This window comes from Ambystoma mexicanum, chromosome 7p (genome assembly GCF_040938575.1).
Source record: "Ambystoma mexicanum isolate Mex_15411 chromosome 7p, UKY_AmexF1_1, whole genome shotgun sequence".
In the NCBI taxonomy this organism is placed as follows: Eukaryota; Metazoa; Chordata; class Amphibia; order Caudata; family Ambystomatidae; genus Ambystoma; species Ambystoma mexicanum.
In genome coordinates, this window is record NC_090939.1 from 859,190,314 (window position 1) to 859,216,139 (window position 25,826).

Below are 25,826 nucleotides of genomic sequence, written 5' to 3' on the forward strand. Positions count from 1 at the left end.
TAAACACGTAGATAGAAATTCTAGTAAATTGGTAAATCAATTGTCTCATTCCGAATGTCACCTATAGGAAATAGGGAAGCGACTCCCCCATCCTACGCCATTAACCATGATCCTGATACAGTACAATTCTGTTTGCGTAAAGAAGGTTCTCGGTATATGGGCACATATGACAAATGTATAAACACTGCAGTCTTGGTGAATGAGAATAGGCCCTTGAACATTGGGGGATTCATTTACGTTGTCCGTGGGAAGCAAGCACATCCATGGTTACCTAAAGATTGGAAGGGAACTTGTTATTTGGGGATACCATTACCAGAGGTTTATGTCACTTCAACTGCAGAAATATTGAAACATTGCCCTAGGAGGGGGATCAATGATGACACACCTCTCCAGATATTAGGGGATATAACGAAATATATGGTTCCCTTTTGGGGACAACTAATAAACTCTTGAGATATTAGAAGGTCGGCTAGAGTACTGGAGAAAACTATTAATGAAACTACTGACATACTGACGTTAGAACCAAGAGCTATTAGATTAGTTGCTCTTCAGAATACAATGGTCTTGGATGTTATGTTAGCTGAATGTCGAGGTATATGCAAAATGGTCGGGTCAGCGTGTTGCATGTGTATATCTGACTCTTCCCCTAATCTGTTTCAAGCTATCAAGAGGTTACATATATTGGGTTCTGAAATTCAGGTTGATGAAGGTGATTGGGATATTGGGACATGGGCTTGGAACCTATTCAGAACCTGGGGTTGGAAGATATTTTCTGTACTTGTAATAGCCCTTGGGTTGATTATGTTCTGCTGCTGCGGTATACAATATTTGCCAGTTTTAGGTCCTATGTTAGGTAACTGCTGTTCAAGAGCTCTGGAGAAATTAAAACCTGGACCTTATCCTCCTGTTAATGTGACTAATGCCTTAATCATGCAGGATGTTGTGATCAAACAGTTTATGGCTATCAACGTATATGATTCTGATGATTTTGATGATGTATGACCTCAATGTGTTAGCTTAGGCTAAAAGTAGGGTTTGTGAAAATACATCCATTCTGCGTTATTTTGTGTTAGCCTAAGCGCACATATTGAAGTCCGCCATTCAGACTCCATCTTGGTTACTTTGCTCACTTGCTGGGTTTTCATTTCACATGCAGAAAATGTTCGCAGCCTGAAGGGCTGGTAAACGTGTCTTTGCAAAGAAATGCGAGAAATGCTGAACACAATGTTTTGACTTAGCTTCGGGCCTTGAACAAGCAAGCACGAACGTAGGGTTTATGGTCATTTGTTCGAATCAAAAGATTAGAATAGCCAAAGTTTTGAAACAAAAGTTTTGAAATCAAAAGCTGCGATATGCTATGTTTAACATGGAAAGTGTATTTCGTTTGAAACCAATCCATCGACAATAGTCATGGATTGGTTTAAACTGAAATGCACTTTTACATGTTAAAAGTAGCATTTCACTGCCTTTTTGTATGTAACGTTGAAACGTTACATGGAGCTGGCCAGTGCTGAAATTACAGGAATGGACAGCTCCATATAACATTTCAAAGTGTTTTGTGTATATTGGCATTTAAATGCCTTTTTTTAAACTTTGAAAAGTTACATGGCGCTGTCCAGTCGTGTAATTTCAGCACTGGACAGCTCCATGCAACGTTGCAAGGTTTTAGTGTATATTGGGGGGTTCTCCCCCAACCCCTCCCAACCCCCACGCCACCCTCCCACCTCCCAACCCTAACCCAAGCCCCAACCCTAACACTAACCCAAGTTTCGAAAGGCAACATTTTGAAACTATTCGAAAAAATTACAGGACACCCCAACGTAGATAATCGGCTGTTTCCGTGCCTTCCTGTCTTCCTGGCTCCTCGCTTTCCGAGGCTAATTGTGCAACTAAAGATTAGAGGAGCACATTTAGCCCATGTACATTTCTGAAAGGATGAGTTAATATGAACCACCGAGCTGAAATACGAAATTACCTTTTGGGCAAAGACAGCATACTGATAATAAAAGCGAAAGAAATGTCTCCTTGTGCTGGGAACAGGGTGAACATAACCGCTCTGAGAACAGTAAATTGTATGAAGGTGACGCAGACCGAGGCGCCATGTGTTGCCATGGAAAATGCCCACATTACGCGGGTCATTAACTGTCAGTAATATGAACAACTGAAGCCAATTTGATTTGAAGTGTATTTAAAGCGGACGGTCCCCCATGTAAATTGCTCGATTTCTCTATGACTGTGCACAGGCATAGATGAAGTGATAATAAACTCTTGTTATATATTTGTTTTGTGACTGTTGTTCTTTTATTATTTGAAGTAACTCAGATTTGGGACTTACAATCTGTCGGTCATAGACTTTTGACAGTACAGAGGATTTTACAAGACCCCTGTATGACCACTTTGACCTCTTCTCGCCTTTTCCCAAGGCTATCTGGTTACGGTAGTTTCTACCATCGGATAATCGGCCAGAGTTTCCTACTTGAGCAGCCACGTGGTGGCAGACTCCTCTGTTTCTGGTTTTCCCCCCTCTTTCCTTAATAGTATATTTTCCTTTTCAATGTTCAATTTAGCCATTGGCTACTTTTCGTTCAACACAGTTCGGTTTCTTAGCAACACTCCCCTCGACTCACCGGCTGTGATGAACCATTTGGCTTTCTTTCTCCTTGGAATCAAGCTTGGTACCACAGAGACAAGCGCATGTCCCTGGCTTGGCAATCAGCAGAGGATAGACTTGTGTACCGTTGACATCTGCTGCAACACACCCTGGCTATTGTTCGCTGACTTATCATTCCCTCTGCGTAGGCTCCACGGGCCTTGGTCGGAAAGGGCAAGGTCGACTCTGTCCGTGTCACCCTCTCAGTCTGCGCCGTCTTTCTCCTCCTCTTGAACTGCTGTGCTGAGTTTGCTCTCACATTGTGCAGTCTGCCTTACTCGTCCTGTTCTCTTGTGCTCCACCTTTTATCCCTGTGGGGAAGGGAAAGGGTTTTCAGCTTTTGTATTGGGACATGTCGGGTAAATGGCTCTGGTGTTAGTCTGTTCCCTTCCGTGTTGTGTGAAAGTGTTTGTGTGAAAAAGGGGGGGGCAGTATTTTGGCATATCCTACATGGTAGGATGAGGAAAAGGTGTTGAAAAAAGGTGCATCTCGCCCATTGGTGCTTCACTCCCACTCCTCAAGGGCCCCCCATCCAGGTGATCCTCCCTTACTGGTCGACCCTCAGGAACTGGATTCAATAGTGATGGCCGTGTCCTGGCAACCTGGATGAAAGATCCCCGGGGACTAGCTAGGGAGACACCTTTAGGTTTCTCACAGGTATCAGCCACACAATGATCCCATACATGGAATCGGGTGGTGTTGGACTTGCTCAAAGGGTCAGAAGATATGGACACCACTGTATTCAGGTCTCTGACATAAATTGTATAGTGAGCAGTTTTGTAGCCAAATTCACAAATCCTTTTTTCATGCAAGCGATGTGAAGCATTAGGACACCTCCTTTCTTCCTTGGAAAAAGCGTTTGCCAAATTCACAAAAGGTTTTCTGAATGTGCACACCCCAGGTGAGCACATTAAGATGTCCTTTGTATGCCCATCTGCGCAATTGCGCAAGCCGGGGGCAAAATGGGGCATTTCTGCTCAATTCAAAGCGGATACAGAATTCTCTTTGAAATGCACAGCAAAAAACTCCCCTTGCACCTGCTTGGAACAGGCATAGGGGGATGTGCAATGCAAGAGAGGATCATTTCTGAATTTGTATGCATTTTTCGAAAGTTGACTGTGGTGATATGATATGATAGGTTATTTATAATGCGCTTAATGATCGAACCTGTGTTGCTCCGTGTGGTCTTGCTTCCAAGGCAAGCACGTTGCCACTGATCTATCCTCCAGAGTCTTGGTGCTATGAACTGCTACTGTCCCATTTATATTTACAGCCCTCAAACAAGGTTAGAAATAATGTTTTCCTTATTTCACAATGATTGTCACTGTGAAATGCTGTCCTAGCCCTCAAAGAGTTGTTAGGAGCCAAAAACACTAATTTGTGCAATTTGACTGGCCGGTGCATTATTTGCACTGGTGCACAGTCCATCAGAAATGCAGAGGTCACCTTTGTGAGTAAGGCTATCTGCACACTTCCTAAAATCACACAACTAAAAGAATCACATCCTCTGAGCATGGTTTACTTTTGAGAATCAGGCCTGAGGGTGCAAATATAACCTGCCCAATAGCATTTCATGGTTTGTTTCAGTGCAAATCTTTCTCATCAAGCCCTACTCCATCTAGCTTTATTGTAATAGTCCAATCAACTTGGATAAAGAAGGTTAGTGTTCTGTATTTTTTCACTTTTGCATATACTTAGACCATGAGTTTTATGAATTATGTTAATTAAGTGCTCTCTACTTGTGCATGGAAAAGTGCCAAGCGGATGGTACAGTGCAGGATATCATCCCGGGTAAAGGTTCTCTATATATGGTGTGTATAGGGGCTCACTACAGTTGTAATGCAGCAGTAATTCTGTTATCGCCAAATTACAGCTGAATTAAAGCACTGGGAGGTAGGATTACCACCAACTAAAAGCTGACGGTAAACCTTCCTCCTCCTCCCTACACCCCAAAAACAGTGGAATATCTGTAGAGGAATTACCGCTTGTGGTAATTCTGCCAAAATCCATGGACTCCTATGGACTCCAAAAATGGGGACTTGCACCGCTTTACCACCACTTATTTATTTATCCATTTATGAAGCGCACTAAACCCAAGGGCATCAAGGAACTGTTACATAACCAGTAACTCATAGTACAAGTATATAACGTCTTTATTTCAGTTAGATTCAGGCTGGGCGTGTATGAGCTTTTTAGTGATATCTGGAAGGTCCGGTATGATTGCTCGGCTCACAAGGCCGGCGGGAGTAAGTTCCATTGTTTCGGGGTAGACTTCCAGTGTCTTCACTGAGGAGGAAACCGGGATCGGGATGCTGTCAATATTGAAAGAGGTGTATTGGCCATCAAGCTTCTTGATCACAGCCGAAGGACCTGCTAGGGGGATCTCTGTCTTTTCATCATTGAGGCACACACAGTGAGTGGAAATCCAGGCCTGGATGGTTGTGTAGGCAATGTTTAGAGTGGTAGACTCTTCCTGGTAGTTGGCAGAGAGGAGGAGAACAATTTGGGTATCATCTGCATATTTGGTGCAGGAAATGCTGATGGAGTTGAGTAAGTCAAATAGAGGTTTCATAAATATGTTATAGAAAGTCGGGGATGTGTTTGTAACAAGGAGAAATGACAGGGAAAGTAACTAATTATTATGGACCTCAAAAAAACCTACCTAAACTTCATGATGTTCCAGCAACACAGTCTAGAAAAAATTGGACTGTATGCTGATGAAATATAAAAATAATGTCGATTTATTACAAAATGTACCACAAATGGTTAAAACATCAATGGACCCACAAACACCAAACACAGTGGAAGAATATTAACAAATAACCTAATACCTAGACCTATCGTCTAAACAAACTTCTTACGTAATTGCACAAAACACAACAAGACTCAAAAATAAAACAATAAACATTCTACATGTGTTTAAAAAAAGAAATTCCCGACATGTTTCTGTTCATCAACGACTCAAACGGTTGAACATTCATCAGGGGAAAGCTTCTGTAAATATGCTGTAGACTGCTTCAACACTGTGCACAATGGGTCAGTTTTCACATCTCAAAAATGGATGTAATCTAAAATACAAAAATGAAGGGAAGTTATAGTAAGGGAGGGGTCTGTAGATACCAAATATACCTGCATACTTCAGAAGAAATACTGAGGCATGGAGTAACACGGGCAAGATAAACCAAATAACATCTGCCCTTCTATTAGTTCTAAAAATCAACTAAGCAATTACCTTAACTGTATAATTGCTAGTACCGTGTGCCAATAATCAGAGCTACACGACACACCAATCGATGGGTGCATCTATTGTTTCAAAAAGCGCAAGTAAATTGCCGTAAAACTTGATCCGGGGCGCTGTAGAGTCAAGACAAAAGACAAAAACACACTCACCAAATGTACTTAAATAAGGGAGTATAGCCATCGAAACATCAAATGAAAAAACAAAGGCGATACACAATATCCTTGTGACACACCACAAGAGACAAGTACTGGGGGGGCACTAGCATTCTCCGTGAATATACTGTTGGATCCTTCTTCCAGGAAGGAGGCAATCCATGGTGCAGCCTCCAGTGAAAGGTTGGCTGCTGAGGTGATGGGATGGCAAAGGATTTTGTTTTCGACCAGATCGAACGCTGCCAATAGATCAAGGAGAAGCAAGAGGGCAAGCGTACCCTTGCCCCTTATCTAATTCAGCTGGTTCTTCAAGTCAAGCAATGCTCATTCTGTGCCGTGGCCGGAACGGAACTAAGACTGACGCACAGGATATGGTTGTTTTCCAGGTAATGCTGAATTTGCAAATAGGCTGCTCTGTCCAAGCTTTTCAAAAGGAATGGGACAGGCGTGATTGGACGGTTGTTGTTTGGGGGTGTAGGGACCAGGGAGGGTTTTTAAATAAGTGGGAGTACCCAGGCTTCCTTAAAGCTAGTGGGGACTACTCTGGTGGAGAAGGAGGCGTTGATGAAGGTGGTGATGAAGGAAGCCAGGACCCAAGAGCAGTCCTTGATGAGGTCTGCTGGGCAAGTATCCCCTTTATATCTTGATGGTTTCAGACCCTTCCGGATAGTTTTGACTTCGGCCTCAGAGACATTGGTATAGTGAAACCTAGGAAGGTCTCGATAGGTGGCAAAGGGCTGGGGGTGCGGCGGCTGTTGTGCAGATTTCAGTGTAGATTGATTGAGGTACATTTTTTGTGTGAAGGATGTCAGTTTCGGCAAGCATGGAACTTTGAATATTAGTGCACCATGTCTCGTCTTTAGTGATGGTGGCAGTGGGGCTGGATGGGGCTTTTAGTTCCCTGAGGATGGTGAAGAGCTCATGGGTGTTGGACTTTGCATTGGCAATTCTGGCATTGTATGTGGTGGATTTGGCCAGAAGGATGGCTGGCTGCAGTCATGAACAACAGCTTCATAGCGTCTGTAGGTGATTTTATCCATTTAGAGCCTACCAGCTGCTTTTTGGTCCAGAGCTCTTGGAGGTCAGGAGTGAACCACAAGTTAATGTGTACTGAGAGTTTGGCTTTACATAGCCTTAACATGGCTATGGCATCAATGGCTGCAGTCAAAGGTAAAGTCTTGGAATAAAGGTAAGCAAGCACAGTAAATCTGCAGGAACAAGTGGCAGTAACAGTAATTCTGTTTGGTGGTATTTCAGTGGATTTACCGCCGGAATACCTTGAACTCGTAATGAGGCCCATAGTATTATAGATATGAATGGCAGCAGGATATGCTTTGTTGTAAGCTTTGTAGACAGCAGTGCGAGTCAAGCACTCACTTCTGAGATCTGTGCGCAACTTGCAGGTACAGGATTGATATTCAAGCTGGTAGGGTCACTCAGCCTTTCATTCTTCTGAGTTTAAAAGTTCTACATTTATATGAAAGTAGGTCATCTCAATAGAGCTTGGTGTTTGCATAGTTACTTTTTCCCTGCGATTGGTGAACCACACACACTATGTAAATACCTTATTTGCCATTGTATGCTCCAATGATAAAAGCCAAGCTTATTTAGTTGCTTTGTGGTTAATAAGTAGACTTCAAAATAATTTGTTCTAATGGATTACTTACCAAACAGTTATCAGGGACATCATGGGATCTCGTGAGCGGTAGCCTTAATTGTCCTTATCCAATGTCTTCACTTGATTAGCACCCTAAAAGAAAAGGGAATACAAAATACATTACATATTTCTCGCATATGAAATTATTAAGAACAGGTGATGTTCAGTGTAAAATATTAGGCTGTTTCAGATATAAACTTGTAGCAGACAAAGCTGTATTTTACAGCCCTGAGTGTCTACCAATCTGTGTCCTTTATAGCCTACAAACACTGTTGGATACAGTGAATTTAAATGGTAGTCTCTCTCTGTCTCTCTTTCACACACACATTTCAATAAAGTGACTCTAAACAGGGTCTCTCTCGGTCTCACACACACACACACACTATATTTCAATAGTGACTTTAAATGTCAGTCTCTCACACTCACACACTACATTTGCAATATAGTGACTTTAAATGGGAGCCTCTGTCACACACACACTGCATTTCTATATAGTGACTCTAGATTGGAGTCACAAGTACACACGCGCACACACTATATTTCAATACAGCTATTCTAAATGGTATTCTCTCTTATACATACACACACTACATTTCAATACAGTGACTCTAGGAGAGGCGAGGGCGACAGCGCACTTTATGGCTGCCATCTGCACCAGCTCCAGCCAACCCCAATCGGTTCTGCCTCCATGTTGTCCCTAGGAGCTTTTGAGGAGAATCCCTGACAGCTCTCCATGCCCGGGTACAGGCTGTGTACGTCCGGATGCCTTGGGGCAGTGACACTCAACAGGGGAGACCCGGCCAGACCCGATCCCGCCAGGCCCCGGTCTCTGGGAGAGAACTCGCACAGCCAGCACCAGGCTTACCACTCTCTACCGCCACCCTCTATACAAGCATTGCCAAGCTTCTTCAGCAATGCTTGCGGCTGGCTCCCCAAGCACCCACTACTCTGCGAGGTGGCTGATGCCAAGCAGGGACTGCCAGGACCCGCTAGGAGCTGTGGCCGCACAGGAGTGGTGTGCTGATGCAGCGGCCTACAATAAGGTGTAAGGAACTACAGGTAGGTCGGGTGTGGAGCAGATGCCATTACCCATGCCTGAGCCCAATTAACAAGCGACAGACTCTTGTGGCAGCACCTTTTGCTGGGGACCATCTTCTGAACTGTGAAATACATCAAGGCATCACTCCCATGAGAGCCTCACCCCATGACCAGCTGCCCTTGCACCATTTCCTGTAGATACACATGTTTGTAAACCCAGATTATAGCTAATGTCACCCTGCAAAGCCCCAGGAATAACCAACACGCTGTCCTCACTCTGGGCCCCTAAGCCTATGGCAGGGAAGGAGAAGGGGACGAGAACTCTGAGAGAAGTTGCCGATGGCACATAGCCCAACATAATCTAGAGAGGAGATCTGCTAGAATGTTTAGCATCATTAAAAGATGATCTGCCGCTCACCATCAAGAAGGAAATCCAATCAGCAACTGAAGATATCTGGAAATTGGTGGCGGATCTCGCTAGTGATCTGAAGCAGGTCAGGACCAGAGTGGGCGACACAGAAGAATCACTCCAGTTGCTATAAGGAAACATGATACAGCTTCAGGGTGAGCTTGCAGGCGCAAAATAATTTATACGCACTGGGATCACTATCATGGAGGATCATGAAAACAGACACAGAAGAGAAAGCCTTAGGATCAAGGGAACTGCTGAGGGCGCAGAAGGTCTGGATTGGAAGAGCTGTATGCTGCAATTCTTTTGGGATACGTTTCCGGAAATCGCTGGAGGTGGCATTACATTAGACTGAGTACACAGAGTGGAGCACTAAAGAAAGGAAGTAAAGCACAGCCTCTGGGCATAATTATGAAATTTCACTCCTTCTCCACCACGGAAAGTATCCTATGGCCTCCAGAGCGGTGGGAACTGTCTCCTGTCAGAACCAGAATCTACTTATTTATCAAGACATGGCTCGCCTAACCCAACAAAAGAGACCAGCTGTAAGGGGCTTGAAGGCAGAGACATGCCCACAAAACTGAGGAAAGAAAAGTGCACAAGAGACATGAGTGTAAGACATCCTGCAGACAAGAAATGACAGGCAATTACTACAGCCAGGCAACACAGGCTGTGAACAGAAAGGGGCAGGGAGTACAAGTAAGGCAAATAAATAAGGTTCCCAATTGTGGTGTACACAGAATGGGGGAAGAGTCTCCCACAGGGTCAAGACAAGCTCTAGCTTTCTGAGCTAGTTCCTTTTACAGGGCCCACTCTGAATGCTCATGGAAGGGAGGAGTGGGTATCTGTGTCTGGACTCTAATGAACGAACAAGGAAACAGTACTCACAAGATTGAAGCCTGTCCAGCAGGAAATGAACAGTGACTGCCTCCTGAAACAGGAACCAGCATACTGACAACAATATGGAACACAGTATAATACTGAAACGCAATAACGGAACGGGGTAGAGCTTGCCTCCAGGGAACCCCAGCAGTCCAACTCTAAACAAAGGAATTACACAAGCACAAGTGTGGACAAATTAGTAACTGAAAGATCCAGGGAAAGAATAGGAAGTCAAAGTGAGCAAGGTTTAGGACAGAGAACAGGAAGAAAGAGGAAAAACAAAAAGACAAGTATCTAAGTGCCAGGGTACAGAAGAATGGAACTGCAGACTCGGCACTAAGGACCGGAATCAAGTAACAGCAGACTGAACTATAGACCAGGAACAAGAAAACTCAGGACCGAAACTCTGGACTAGGATAACAAGAACTGAAATGCAGACTGGTTACAAGGAACTGTAACTATGGACTGGAATAACAAGGGCATGACTGCAGACAGATAACAAGGAAACTCAGAACTGGAATCTAGGACGTTAAAGCCAGGTAACACAGACTAAGGGCACAGAACAATGAACTGCAGGCAGGGAACAAGATAATTGTTGGAAGAGAGGAAGGGGCTGCAGACAGGCAACAGAGGACTGTACGTAGGGGAGTAGGACTGCAGTGCAGGAAGCATAGAGGTGCACGGCAGAAGGCATGGGAGCGCCTGCAGAGTAGCATGGCTGCAAGGCAAGGAGCACAGGCCACTGGAACATGAGCAGCAGATATCCAAGGATCAAAGCAAGGATCAAAGCACAAAGGGCTGGGAGCGATTTCAATGCAAGAGCCCTGTGTTCCTGCAGGCAGCTGCTTAAATGCTGACATGCCCGGTGCTGAAGCAGGTTCATTAGCAGCACATGGAGCACCACACCTGAAGGTAATTTGTCTCCTCCATCTCTGATCCTCGGAAAGTGAAAGCAGCACTGATCTTCATTTAAGGCTTCTGGGGATTGTCATTCTAAGACTGCTGCATAGGAATAGCCAGGGAATGAAAACGGGCACATGGTGCATTATGGGATATGTAGTTTGTGAAATTAAATAATGAAGTACCAAAGTCTTGCAAACGGAAAGTAAAGAGAAAAATATGAATAGGTATTGTCCGGGCAGGATTATGGTGATGAATGAGTCCCAAATAGTCTGCAATGGATGACAATTAGTGCTCCAGTGGCACAGTCGTGACACAAGCCTTCAGCACCATCACGGAAAATATGCAACAGGTGCGGGTGAAGTATAAACGGACCTTCCCCTTCGGGCTACTATTTAACTGGGACGGAAAGCACTGGCATTGTAGAACGCCAGAAAAGGCAGCGAAAATCATGAGACTTCATCTAGCTCCATCCCTGCCTGCAGCTGGAGAGAGAAGTTGGGTGAAATCGCAGGTCACGAGAAAGCGACATCCAACCAAGCCATCAGGAGACTCACATGGCCCTTCCACGAGCCTTGGCTAAACTTGCGTGCAGCCCCTGCACCTGGATTGTTCTAAAGTTGATTCTCCTCCAAGAAACTTAACAACGGCCTATGGTCCAGTAACTTTGGGGCAAATAATTACAAAATAGATGTTTCAACCAAAGGTTATTCCTCTTCACATGAAGGGGGAGTGAGGGGAAATACACTTTTGCACCCCCTAGTTTGGTGTTCATGTTCCATATGTTTGTCTAAGTTCATAATCACTGCGAAGCACTCTAGCAATTTGCAATCAATTATATATGTATTGGCCTCGAAGTGTTGAACTTTATTCCACTCAAAGGGAAACACGTTGGTGGGTCAGTTAAACTGTGGTCGGCAAAGGTACAGAACCCAAGCTGTCCCCTCTCCCCCCCATAGATATGGCTCTGAAATTGATTGCACATAATGTCAGGGGACTGAATTCTCTGTGGAAGAGAACTCCACCACTTCAAAGATTGAGAGAGGATAGTGTGGATGTGGCGTGTATACAAGAGACGCATATGGTGACAGGCGATACGCCGATACCGCTTTACATTTTTCCAGCAATAATTATTTTCCTCATGCAAACAGAAAAAGCAAGGGGTGGGGATTCATGTAGGAAACAGAGTGCATTTCCACCTACAGGATACTGAAGTTGATCATTAAGGGAGAGACATTTTTGTGCTAGGGCTGTTAAATAGCTCCTGAGTCACCATAACCTCTGTCTATGGGCCAAATTCCAGTTAAAACGAGTTCCTGTGCATGTGTGTAGAGAACTGCTCTCCCTTGCTGAAGGACTCATTATTCTAGCGGGTGACCTCAATTTCCCCCTTGATGGAAACTGCAATGTTTCAAAAGGCTCCTACCAGAACACTACAACACCCTTCAAAGACCTTTTGAAGCAAACCTCAGAGTCTGGCCTGTTTGGTTCTTGGAGACACACCGACCCTAAAATGAGTGATTACACGTTCTACTCTTATGTACATCGTGTGTAGTCTAGAATAGGTTATGTATTTTCTGGAGGAATCGCTTTCATGCTCTCACTAGCGTGGAAATCTGGATTATAGGATTTTCCAACCATGCACCTGTCCAGATAACTTTTAATATCCCACCATAAGGGCTTAGACCTAAGCTGTGGAAATTAAGCCCCTCAATACTAAATTAACCAGTCATCCCCAAGGGCACTGAGGGTGATGTAGCTGACTTATTCGAAAACAATGGGTCCGCTGAACTTTCTGAATGCACCAGGTGGGATGCTTTCAAAGTATATATAAGAAGAATGCTAATCTCCAAAGCATCAAACCTAAACAAGCTGAGACGAGAACAAATTCTAACTACCGAGATAAGAGCACTTGAAGAGAAATGTAGGCCCACAGGTTCACGCAAAGCTTTCAGAGACCTACAAAAAACGAGGTATCGGCTGAATATACTTGAGTCACCTAAAGCAGAGTTTGCCCTACGTAAAGCAAAACAGTACTTCTAAGAGGGGGCAGTAAGGCAGGCAAGGTGTTGGCATGGAGGCCTAAGAAGAAGGCCAGAAAAGCTCAGATTGAGGGAATCAGGGGGAGTTGAGGTAACATGGTAAACTCTGAGAAAGAGAACTTGCGAGAATTCTTCAAGTATTATCAGGCGCTCTACTCATCGGAGAAGCCCAGCCCCTCACTAATAAAGAACTTCCTTGACAAGTGCTCTCTTCCACGACTCACAGGGGCCCAGAGGGAAGCCCTAAATGAGGAAATTGCCAAGGAGGACATTTTGAAAGCTGCCATCACTCTAACATCGGGCCAGGCCCCTGCGTAAACAGCCTAGCTACATCATTCTATAATCATTTTAGGGATAAGCTGCTAGAACCTCTCCACAGACTGGTAAAAAATATGTAGGTCTAAGTCGTATAACTCAGTACACTGGGAGAAACTAGGATCTTGGTAATCCATAAGGAAGTGTGTGACCCACCCTCTGCTCTTTCTACCGCCCAATAGCCATTCTCAATATGGATATCAAGATTTATGCCAAGATTATCACCAACCGATTAGATAAGCTACTCCATGCTCTGATAGGACTGGAATAATCTGGGTTCATAGCTGGAAGACAGGATCCAGATGATGTGCGGAAAATAGTAGGGCTCGCAAACCTGCCATGATATTGGGCCTCGACACAGAAAAGGCCTTTGACCAGGTCCAGTGGCCCTTCCTTTGCGCACTAATGAACACATTTCAACTGGGAGAGGGATTCATTCGAGGGGTCTTCTCCAAATGTTGCATGCCAACCGCAAAAGTATCATTTAATGGGCATGTTTCAGGTGTCTTTGGACTCACCAGTGGGAACAGACAGGGATGTCTGCTGTTACCCCTGCAGTTTGCCTTGGTGGTGGAGACCCTATCCTCCGCGATTAAGGGGATGAAGCGATTAAAGGGATCCCATCTGGGGGTACAGAGCACAAGACTGCGTGATTTGCAGACAAGATATTAATTACCCTAACCGAATCTGAGGCCTCTGTCCCGGTGATACTCCAGTACTTGCAGGGCTGTCACAACGCTTCAGGCTTCAAAATTAACCTTGGCAAAAGTGAAGCATAGAATAGAAACATGGTTGTGCCAGAGGTGGAGCGGCTTAAGGTACTTTCAGTTGGGCAGAGGGAGCCCTAAAGAATCTGGACATATACTGCACACCACGGGGCTCTGCGCTATAGCAAGCCAACTACCGGGTTCGGGTCTGAAATTAGAGCGGATCTTAAAACTTGAAAACACATATGCAATTTCACTACTGGGCCCTCGATAAAGATTAACAATTTACCAATTTACCAAGGCTGCTGTAGGTATTCCAGGCCCTCCCAGTTGTTGTGCCATCTCACGTACTTAAAAGCTACAGCAGGACTTGCTTTTCTTTGTCTGGCGCAATGCCTGCACAGGATCTCAAGGACTACATCGCATAGAGCATAAGAAGGGGGAGGAGGGCTTGCGCTCCCAAGTATTAAAAAATACTATCAGGCATCCCCACTCTGAGCCCTTCATGAGTGGATGCAGTCTCACTCTGATAAAGATTTGAAACAGCTAGAAGAGGCAGCAGCAGGCAAACCGCTTAGATATATCCCTTGGCTCCCATGGAAAGACAGACCCCATGGCCTTGGCCTGTATGGATTCCCTCCCACCAAAAGAACTCTGTAAGTATGGGACAGCTTGGCCAGAAGGCTGGGGCTGGCTTCTTTTCTCTCGCCAGCCACCCACATTCATATGAACACGTCCCTGCATATGACAGGAAAGCCTATGCCAAGTGGAAAATGGGTGAGTGTGAATTCTTCTCCCATATGTTCGAGAATGAACACATTAGGTCCTTCGAATCATGCAAAAACACATTTGGTCTCTGAGAATGTGAACGCTTCCAATATTGGCAGGGGTGCCATTGGGTATTACACGCACACAACAAATCGTCAGCTCCAAGAACCCGAACAGTCTTTGAAAAAAAATGTCTTCTCGGTAGGCGACACCTCAGGGCTGATCTCTAGACTTTATTCAAGTTTGAATGCCAAAGTGAATGACAGCCTACCCTCCTGCGCTAAGGCGTGGCATGGGTACGTAGGCCCTACCCTGACAGCAGGGGCGTTGCTAGGGGGGGGCTAAGGGGGCTATAGCCCCTGATCTTTTGGTTGTAGCCCCGGATAGAATCTCAGGAGCTACAGCCAAAAGACTAGCTAGCCCCCAGTCCCGACAGTTCCGACATCATCTTAGCCCCGGGTCTTTTCCAGACCTAGCAACTCCCCTGCCTGACAGCATGTGGGGTAGCATCTGGAGCAAATTTAAGCAGTTCACTCTGTGCCCCCAATATGCTGTGAAAGGGTTTACATTCCTGGCTAGAGGGTATTTCACCCCTGATAGAACTAGGCACATGAGGTGGGTGGGGGAGTAGGCATTGCTTGTACGGGTGTGGTGGAGCAGACACCTATATGCATGTTGGTGACACAGCCCTAAATGAACACGATATTGGGCAGAGGTGGTCCACACACTAAATAAGATAATCAATTCACCCCTGACAGTGGAATTGGCCTCATGTCTCCTAGGCATATGAGGAGTACGCTCCTAATAGCAAAAGTTGTAATTGAAGGATCCTGGAAATCATTGAAAAAACCATCTCGGGATGATTGGTAGGCTCAAATGTGGTCTCTTCTAATGAGAGCTTCTTGGAGTGCACTTGATACTTAGGACCCCAGAATTGGTTACCGCAGGACGGCAGTCATCTCATGCATGGTTCGGTCGAAGGCCAACTCCCCCCCAATCACTTGGCCCTATAATATTTACCCCACTATCATGTAAACCTCTAAGGGTAGCTGAATAAAGCAAGTAATTAAACATATAATAGGCTGATTTATATGAATGTGCTTTCTTAATTATGATTCATCAGTTGTATTGATTTGGATTTCCGATTCCTCTTTTTTCGTTCTTTTCTGTTGTGTATGTTTTTACCCTTTCCTGGATGCTGTTCTTAAATGCTACAGCTTTGTGCTGCTGGATCTGTCGAGCATCTGAACTATGTTACATTTTAAGAAAAAGAAAAAGATCTGAATACAAAAAGCACAGTGACTCTAAATGGAAGTCTCTGGGCCTCATTACGGCCTTGCCAGTCGGGAAACAAGGGTGCCGGTAAGCTTCCCGGCACCCTTGTTTCCGGAACAGCAAATTACAGGTTTACGTGCTGGGGCCGCTACGCCCGACAGGTCTGACCCTGCTGGGCGCAGCTGTCACGGTAGGCAGACTGATCACAGAAGCACTGGGACTCTTAGTAACAGTGCCAGTGCTTCCATGAACCCATCCCCGTGGAGTCCTATTGGACTCCACGGGAATGGGGAACAACATTTACCGACAACTAGCTTGCCGGTCCGATGGGACTTGGAATGTCCCAGTGGCACCAGCAAGCTAGGTGCCGGTAAAATGTCACGGGTCCGGTGGCAAACTGCCGGAAGCACCAGCACGGTTACCGCCAGACTCGTAATGAGGCCCTCTGCCACACAGAGACACACACCCATACACTAGATTTCAATAGCGACTTTAAATGAGAGTCTCACTGTCTTTCACATTCACACACACGGACAGACACTCTACATTTCAATACAGTGGGCCTCATTACGACTCAGGTGCTAATGGCTTCACAGCGCCGTAAATGGCTGCGGCGCCGTTAACCTATTAGCGCCTAATTACGAGGTCCCTTTGCGGGACCCGACCTTAACGGCTGGTATAGACCAGCCGTTAAAGTAGGGACCCGCAAAGGGACCTTGGTGCTAATTACGGTGCCGCAATTTGGTGGTGGAGCGCCTTCCCCATTCCCATTGAGCCCTATGTGGCAAAAATGGGAATGGGGACGGGCGATGGAGGAAGGGGGAATTACCGCCCCGCCAACCTTGTAATGGGGTGGTAATTCCCCCTTTCTCCATGGCGGAGTCGGTAACTTACCGGCATGGACCATGGTGCTAACAGCACCATGGTCTTCCGCCAGGGTTGTAATGAGTGTTTGCGTCTCGTTCTCTCTCCCTCTCGCTCTTTCTCACACACACAATATATTTTAAAATAGTGACGAACGAGAGAAAAATGACAACAAATAACTGGAAATATGCAGGATACCATACACAGATGAATACAAGGGGAGAGCAATCAGAGAACATGTAAAGATCACACACAAAACTGAGCACGACCATTTACATGAACCGTCCAAAATGGAAGTTAAAAGAAATAGCTGAGTTAAAAGATCTGGCTGCAGGGTAATTTTCGAGCAGCAGTGTAGTGAAACAAATTTGTAAAACAATGCCTTTTCATATAGCAGGTCAAATGCCAAACGTGAAACTACTACAAACACGTGACTATCAGAGAAGACAAAAAAAGACAATCACCCCCACAAGCACAATCTTTCAAAAAGCTACAGATTCCTGGTGAACATATTACAACTGGTAACTGTTGTAGCGGTATTTGCATATGTTTTTGCCTGTATATAAGTTACATACACTAGGTTGTTACATCAATAGGATGTGCCAGCTCCCATGTATCGGGAGGGATGTGTGCATAGTTAAGTAGGGGGAATGTACATAGTTATTGTTAGCACTGTTACCATTACTGCAATGATAATGGCACAGCTCACATGTCTGTATGCGCATTCTATAATGGAGTACTGTGGTATGCATCATCTGATTCAGGTTGGAATGTTAGGTTTTGAAGGAGAAAGGTGTTGAGGGATTTGCTGGAAAGGTTTGGGGCTAGTGTGGCTCTGACAAGTAAATTTGTTACGAATATCTCACCTGTACCCCAGGGATCATTAAAAGTAATAATAACAAAAAGAGCTTTCTCTTAGATGATCATTGTAATAATGAGGGGTGAATACTTGTGTTGGGAACAAACAAAATATTGATTAATTGAAAGCATCAAACACTTGGCAGGCTGATGGTACTTCTAAAGTATGCCCAGCTCCCTTTCTACAGTTGTACAATATTCACGGTAAAGAAAATGATAACAGAATTCCATTCATCTATGCACTTCTGCCTTAAAAAAACAAGACCTATAGGGAATTTGTCACCTTTATTTTATCTAAAATAAGCTCAATGAGAACAGGCACAATAGTGGTAGATTTTGAGATTCAATCAATGAAAGCACTCAAAGAAACAACAACTTGCACTGAAATACAAAGATGTGTCCTTCATTTCACCAAATCCATATGGAGGAAGTTACAAAAGATTGGTGGACTCCAGGCAAAGTATGCAAAGGAGCCAGAATTCGAAAGTAACATAAAATTACTGTTTGATTTAGCGTTCGTACAGTGAGGGGTTAGAAATGAGAGGTGGACACAAAGTGGTAATGTTTTCAACATCAGCCATCTTTATTAAACAAAAAGGGTTGGCTGAAGGCCTTTCTGTCCCTATCCTAAAGAGAGTTTCCCTACCTAGGAAACAAACTAAAGATCGGTTTGTGTCTCATCGTCAAACTTAGAAACTGCCCTTGTGTCCAAAACCATACTACTCTGACCCTCACAACAGAAATGACCAACTAAGGGTGTAAGGAAATGTCTCTTTATGTTTGGCAAAAAGTGTTCATAAAAAGAAATAGATAAATCCAACAAGAGTATCCTTTTAAAAGTATACATTTTTGGATCAAGAGGGTGGTTCCCTTCCCCTGGATGTTTAGGTAGGATGGCAAAGTGTTTCATTCAAATAACAGTTCCTTAAAGATATGTGATAAGGCGGTGGAAAGGAAGGAAGATCAGAGCCAGATCAGTTCCACGTGCAAGAAGCAAAACAGACCCTGGGGGATGAGGTCATAATGTAGGGAGGGACGTCACAGCCTGTGCTTAGGAGAGACGGGCAATTGAACCAATGATAACGCTGCTGAACAAGAAAGGCTCTGAGAATGCTGTCCTGATGCAGGTTGTTCTGGTTTCGTTTTGAAAATATAGAGAGACCAGTTGGAGGAGTGTCCGGGTGAAGGAGAGGAGGTGAAATACGAATGGGCTTACTGATCGTAGCCCGTACCAGAGTGGAAGTTCGTTTGGCACCCGTTGTGCCCAGTTGAGTTGAATCCTATTCAGTATCCAGTAAAGTTTGTTTTTCAAGATAAGAAAACAGCCGAGGGAAACTCAGAGCAGACCGAACTTACGGTCTTGATTCCCTCGGTGAGAGCGGCTGTCATCCTGCAGCTTCGAAGAAGAAGCTGTCGGGTCCACGGCTCTCCTCCATAGCCCCCACCTTTGTGGAGGAGGAGCCGCGGCGTAAGCCTTCCCTGTTGTGCTTCAGCAGGAAGAGAGGGCCCGACCTTGACAGCCAATCGGCTGCAACGACCGAGGGAACAGTTGACGGCTTGTCGGAGTCGTATGAAGACAATCCTACAAGGGAAAGCAAAGGAGCGGTAAGGTGCCGTATGCTGAGGGGTACCGAAAACAAGGTGAGCGGCAACAACTGTTTTGAAAGGAGAGTGTGTGGAAGGAAGCAGACAGCCGTTTTAAGGTTTTTTTTTTTTTTTTTTTATTGTTGTGTTTGATGGAACATCTTTACAACATATAATTTAAACAATTCAGTTAATCAAAACACTTCAAGCTTTACAAAACATCTATTTCAACCGATACAATACTAAAACAACACATATGTGATATAAAAATCAATAAAAGAATCAGACAGACATGTCCAATGTAAAAAAGTTCAATTTTCACAATTCAAGTTTAGGCTTCCAAATAAATTGTTACCACGCATTTGATATTAAAAATTACGATGGTGATGAACAGGAACATTTTATTCCCTTTTCAGACTACAGGCAATAACTAAATATCTTTACAACCATATTTTCATTTCTTCTTTTTCAGTCAGCATTTACCCTGCCTAATCTTTTTTCTATAATTTGAAGCAGATGTACCAAAGCAAGTACAGCCGGCACCCTAAATCCCCACATACATTGAACCCACAAGGATTCATAAGCAACGCCAGTAGCTGAAAATATATATTTGCCAAGAAGTTTCACCCTCTCTGATTTCTAGGCCGTACAGTATAATACAAGATGTTTCAGGGTTTCCTGAGCACCTGTCATGCATAATCTGCAATTCATGTCTATTTGTGCAATGTTATTCTTCCAACTTTTCATGCGATCTTTAGTCAATACAAGGTTAAATCTAAATCGCATAAAAGAAATTCTCAGCCATTTGCTGGGTACTTGTGTAAGATATAAAATAAGAGGTTGCTGTTTCTGGCGGAATTTCGCATATTCCTTATGATTGCTGTATTGTCCAATCTTATCACCGGTGTTAGCCCAATCACACACGTAACATTTTTTTTTTTTTACAATCTGAGGATATCGGACCAAATCTGTGCAATCATAGACAGGGCATTAAGTAATTCGGAATTTGCCTTCTGCAAGGATATAGGAATACCTTTCATCACCATGGATTCTAGATCTTCATATAGTGAGCTTTTAACAGGATCTAACATTTTTCCAAAATTAGCAAGTCTCCACCACAAGAGTTTAGATGCCAGAGAATTGAGTCCTAGCTCATGAATGATAATCGAATGAGGCATAGAAAGGGGCAAATGTAGAACCTTCTTCCAGATCAACCCCTGCAGCGCATTTAGTATCGGCCCAACTGAAAGTAAGCATAGGTCTAACCCATATAAGATGATTGATTCAACTTTAAGTAGATAAAACTCAATAAGTGGAGTAAGCGAAAATTCGCATAAGTTATGGTGAATAATCTTCATCTGACCAATCAATGGCATCGCTTTTATTGAGATTTCCGCCCGCCATTTAGATATTGAGTCGGCGTTTGACAGATTATATCCCAGATAAATGAGTCCTGGAACCCGAGGAATCTCATTACTGTTTATGGACCATTTAAATGATACCGCCTTTCTTTTGTTACTAAAGATAAGTATCTTTGATTTGCTTGGATTTACTGACAAATTCTGAGTTTCACAGAAGTTAAAAAACCGCTGTAGTTTATGTTGTAAACCAAAGGGAGTGCGATCTAGAAGAATTATATTAATTTATGCATAGATCGCCCAATTTCGCTGGAAAGGAAACCATCTGACTCCAGAGCTCATCTATGTCAGCAAGGTATAAATTAAAGAGGGTTGCCGCTAAATTACACTCTTGTTTGACCCCAATGTAGGTTCATATAGGTTCAGTCAAACAACCAAAACAATCGATTCTCACCCTATAGCTGGTGTTAGAGTGAAGCATAACAATCATTGCTATTATGTGATCCGGAATCTGAAACAATTTCATCTTCACCCATAAGATTTCTCTAATGACGCAGTCGAATGCAGATGATAAATTGACAAATGCCATATATATTGGACCTTTTTGATCCTGCCTTACGCTCTTTAATAAGTGTGCAAGAATAGTTGCATTTAGTTGTGTCCCTAGCCCTTTTCTGAAACCAACTTGATAACGAGAAAATGTCTGAGAAACAGATATAAAGGAATTTAGTTCTTTTAGGATTAATGCAGCAAACACTTTTGCCGAGATATTAATGAGAGCGATAGGTCTAAAGTTGGCAGGATCAGCTGTGTCTCCGTTTTTGTGTAAGGGGATAACTAAGGCAGATGTCCAAGAGGGGGGCAATTTTTTTGTTTTAAATATAAACTCAAAGCAGCAAGATGTAAATAAGAGGCCCAGAATTTTGTATCATCTTTCAATACACACGGTGGAATTCCATCTGGGCCAGCTGCTTTTGACTGCTTAAGATTCGTTATTACCAACTCAATTGCCTCCACCTCCCATGGACAACTGCTAGGTAAATCTGCTAAGCATACCTCATATTTAATCGACTTATATTTTCCAGGCATCTCATATTTGTTCCGGAAGAATACAACTCAATCTTCCCCACTTACTGTAGAGGATTTCTGAACCTGGCTTCTATTCAATGGGTCTCTTAATATTCCCCAAATCTCTCTGGTTTTTCGACCAAGCATCATGTTAATCAATTGTTGATTCTTTTTCATATGTATAATGAATTTTAAGGATCTAATATAATTTCTGTATTTTGCCATAATTTCCTTTTTTCTGTCGTTTACTTGAGCAGACGAGAGATTATATGCCCTTTTATTTCTTGATTTTTTTGTGTTTTTCTCTTTGCAATCGCCAAGTCAAATATACCACCTCCTTCCACAACCCGCGCATGCTTGTAAGTGGAGGATATATCATTCAGGTTTTTACAAATAATTTTCACATTCCATAAATCCAACCACCTACATTCTGCCATTGACAGCAATTTCGGATCAAATGTTAGCAGGTCACGATTCACAAGACTGTTCAACTTGCGACACGTGTTTAAATTCCATCTTATGGATAACATATTTCTGTCAATTACAGGCAATTTTAACGGACCATACAATTTGTGTTCATCTAAAGTACACGCTAACGTACAGCTCAGTGATCACAGAGTGATTCTTCAATTGTGCAATGCACATGAGACGTGACTAAAGAGGTCGATACAACGATGTAATCAATAGAAGACTTATAACGGCCTCTTTTCCAGGTCATTTGAGGAACATCTGTTGCAAACGGAATAACTTGCATGTTCCAGTCATCGAAAAAGTTACCCCACAATTGACCTCTTTCATGAGATGATAAAGCAAGTTGATTATTTGGGTTTTCATACTCAACATGGCAGTACAAGAAAGAAGAGTTAAAATACCCGCCCAGAATAATTTCAGCGTTCGGCATTTCATTCATAATCCCCTCTAACAGAGCATTCAGTTTTTCTAATATTCCATCAACTGTAGACCTCATCGGGTTCCAGTACAGAGATAAGACTACTAGCGGAGTATTCTGGGTGTTATTAGACAATATGACAATGGCCAAGATTTCTTCAGAAACATACAATTGCTTTATAACCACATCAAAAACCAATGAAACTAGAATTGCAAGGCCCCCTCTTGGCCGCCCTAGGAGTCCTTTTTGTGCGTAGCTAAAGAAGCAAGAAAAACCTTCAAAGGGAATGTCAGCAATGGCCATAGTTTCCTGCAGAATAATAATTGCAGGCCTGTTTAGACATAGAAAAACAAAATTGAGGTGTGCCGGTGTGGTGAGGCGCTGGGTTAGAACTAAATTTGAGAAGACAAACTAAAGTCAATGAGACCCTTACAAACCAAATAAGATTGGGTTGCTGCACGAAAGAGGGACCAGCAGTCACCTCATAAACTGCTAATAGATACAAACACTTGAAATTGTCACCTCTAAATGATTGCGCAGCCCTAATCATTTAGAGGTGACAATTTCAAGTGTCTGTTTAGACATAGATTTGTCCTCGACCAAGTCATTAAGTTCTAACCACAACAGTTACAAGATTTTATAATAAATACATTCTTTTATGAGTTATCAACCACAGGATTCTCGTTAATCATCGATTTCATTAGGGGCTCTAACCATGCAAGGCTTTTTATGATTTGATCAACAGCTTCAGCCTGGGAGCTTACTTTTTCATGTAACATAGACAGTTGAGTATCCCTTGGCTCATTTTTTTTATTTCATTTTTCCTCTACATCTTGATAGTCTATGAAGGCAGACGCATCCTCCATTGAGTGGAAGTCAAATATCTTATAACCCAAAAACTCTAGGTCTCTATAGTGAGCCCAAATTAAAGATGCAATTATGGGAAATTGTAGTTTGCAAATCATTCGGTGATTGTATGTGAATGGTAATTTGACCCAGTCAATGTCGTTTGAGACCAAATTACGTAAAGATGGTATCTGGTGGAAGATTTTCATTATCGCCGCTCGATTTAGACTGGGTTTATCGATCAAGTTATAATCGGCCCACCATCCTATTATAGGTTTCATTTCTAATGGTATTTCTTCCCCTTGGACAACCCTACCCACTTTCTCTACTATTATCTGTATAGGACAAACTGGATCTAAACACCCCTTCACATTTGCAGAGACTGGCGTCAAGGTGGGCTGATGCCCACTTGTTACATTACTTTTTTGGATGACAATTTCATTTCCTGCTTGTTTCTCCACATCATTCCCCACGCATTCAGGTGAGTCATTTATCACATGTACCGACATGGACATGATTTTTTTATCAATCTTATCAAAAAACCTCTGTAATTGTGTTTGTATTAGCATAGGAGAGTTCTCGGATGTCTTTTCAGAGGAGGTACTTGCGGGAGGCAACTTGGTCTCAGCCAGCGGTTTGCTCTCCTCCAAGAGCACCTGACTCTCCTTATTCAGTTGTATAATATCAATACCCATATCGTCCAATTGCCTTTGCGAAACACCCATTTCGGAGGAAAATCGGGTGGCCATTGTATTAGTTTTTAAAAAAAAAAAAAAAATTACGTAATAACTAGGGGCAGTGAGGAGACTGTAACTCGTCCCTTTATTTTTTGAGCTTTCGCATATTGTTTTTTTGCCTTTCTTGACATAAAAAGCATAGATTGCGGTGGCTCATTTTCCTCTGCCTCATTCACTGAGGGAATTTCTGTTAGGGAGAATTCTTTGTTTAGGCTGAATTTCCTAACATAGTGAGTCCCCCAGCAGCTTTGCTGGATTTCTGGAGTTTGTTTTTTTCCATCCTGCCAAGAGTGAGACTCTTTTCCCCCGCTCTTGGACATGAATATGGTTGATTCCTGTGAATGTCAATGTGTTCTATGGGCTATGGGGTCTTTTACTCCATAGGGTCTCATGTGTTTTACTATGTGTGTTACACCGCACCCTCCGTGCCGTAACACTGGGGCGTCCTAGAGGACCCTCACCATAGACTCCATACCCTGGGACTGACTACTGTCTCCCAGGGCATGTAAAGTCACCATTGGCTTTACTAGACCTAAATTTACTAACAGAACTGGTACAAACCATCCTATTGTGGACGTACTAGTAGGGGTAATTCGATTACCCCTGGGTCTGTTATTCGAGGGGGCACTGTCCCGTCCCCCCTCATTGAGTTTTGGTTGGTGGCAGTGGAAACTACTTGTTATATTCGACCCCGAATATAACTCTATGGTATTCTTCCCATTGTTGGAGGCTAATACTTTTTTCCGTTAGTCTCTAACATACCGCCGGTTTATTTGTCTTAAATAAATCTACCGGTCGGTATTTTCTGCCAGAACTCGGCTTTTAAAATGGCGTCTGCGTTCACCTCTGTAACTCCGAACCAAAGGTTGAGCCCTTTGTTCCACTTTTGGCGGGCTTCTACACAGAAGCCCTCCAGAGTGGTGCCATTCTGTCCGGGTACCACAGGGGGTGTGGGAGGGGGTTTAGGCACCCTGGACTGAGTTGCCTTGCCAACTCAAGTCGCACTCTGGTGTGATTGGCCCAAGTGGTGAGCCACCCCCTCACCACTTAGCGTGTTTTGATTGACAGCTCGGCTGAATGAATGGGGGTTTGCTGCATAAAAGCAGGGCTTTTGGGACTGGATCTTCAGAAGTCGCCACAAGACCTAAGAATCCGACGAGAGTATAGCTGAGCCGACCTGCAACGACGACACCTCCGGTGGAGCCCTGCTGAACCGACTCACCACTTCCCAATGACAGAGGAGATCTCCCTGCTGAGAGTCTTCTCCCCCTGACTGGTGGGAACAACCAGTCCCTTTGCTTTTTCTTCGCTTCCAGGGCGTAGTGGTCGAATTGCACATGCTGAGCACCCCGGCAACCGGATAGCCACTAGCCCATACCGCGACCAAAAGGTGGTGCCTTGTGACGGAGCACTCCGCGGCTGGTCTCTTCCCTGGTGGTGCAATGATCTTCAACTTTCGTTCGACGACGAGATCATCTCATCTCATCTCTTGGCAAAGCCCCGACTTGCATCCACCACCAGGAACAACTGCCCCCGCCAGAGCTGCCTCTGCACTTACAAGGTACCGTGTCCACCGGGCTACCCTT

General features: G+C 43.8%; 1 protein-coding gene across 2 annotated transcripts in view; it reads right to left on the reverse strand.

Moving 5' to 3' along the window:
• The window catches only part of LOC138526375 (arylsulfatase D-like), a 344,213-nt gene that overhangs the window by 279,359 nt on the left and 39,028 nt on the right, over positions 1 to 25,826 (reverse strand). For both annotated transcript variants that reach the window (XM_069637044.1, XM_069637046.1), the window contains exon 2: positions 7,711 to 7,793. In XM_069637044.1, the coding sequence (XP_069493145.1) occupies positions 7,711 to 7,733 (23 nt within the window). In that variant the 5' untranslated portion in view covers positions 7,734 to 7,793. The remainder of the gene's footprint in view (positions 1 to 7,710; positions 7,794 to 25,826) is intronic.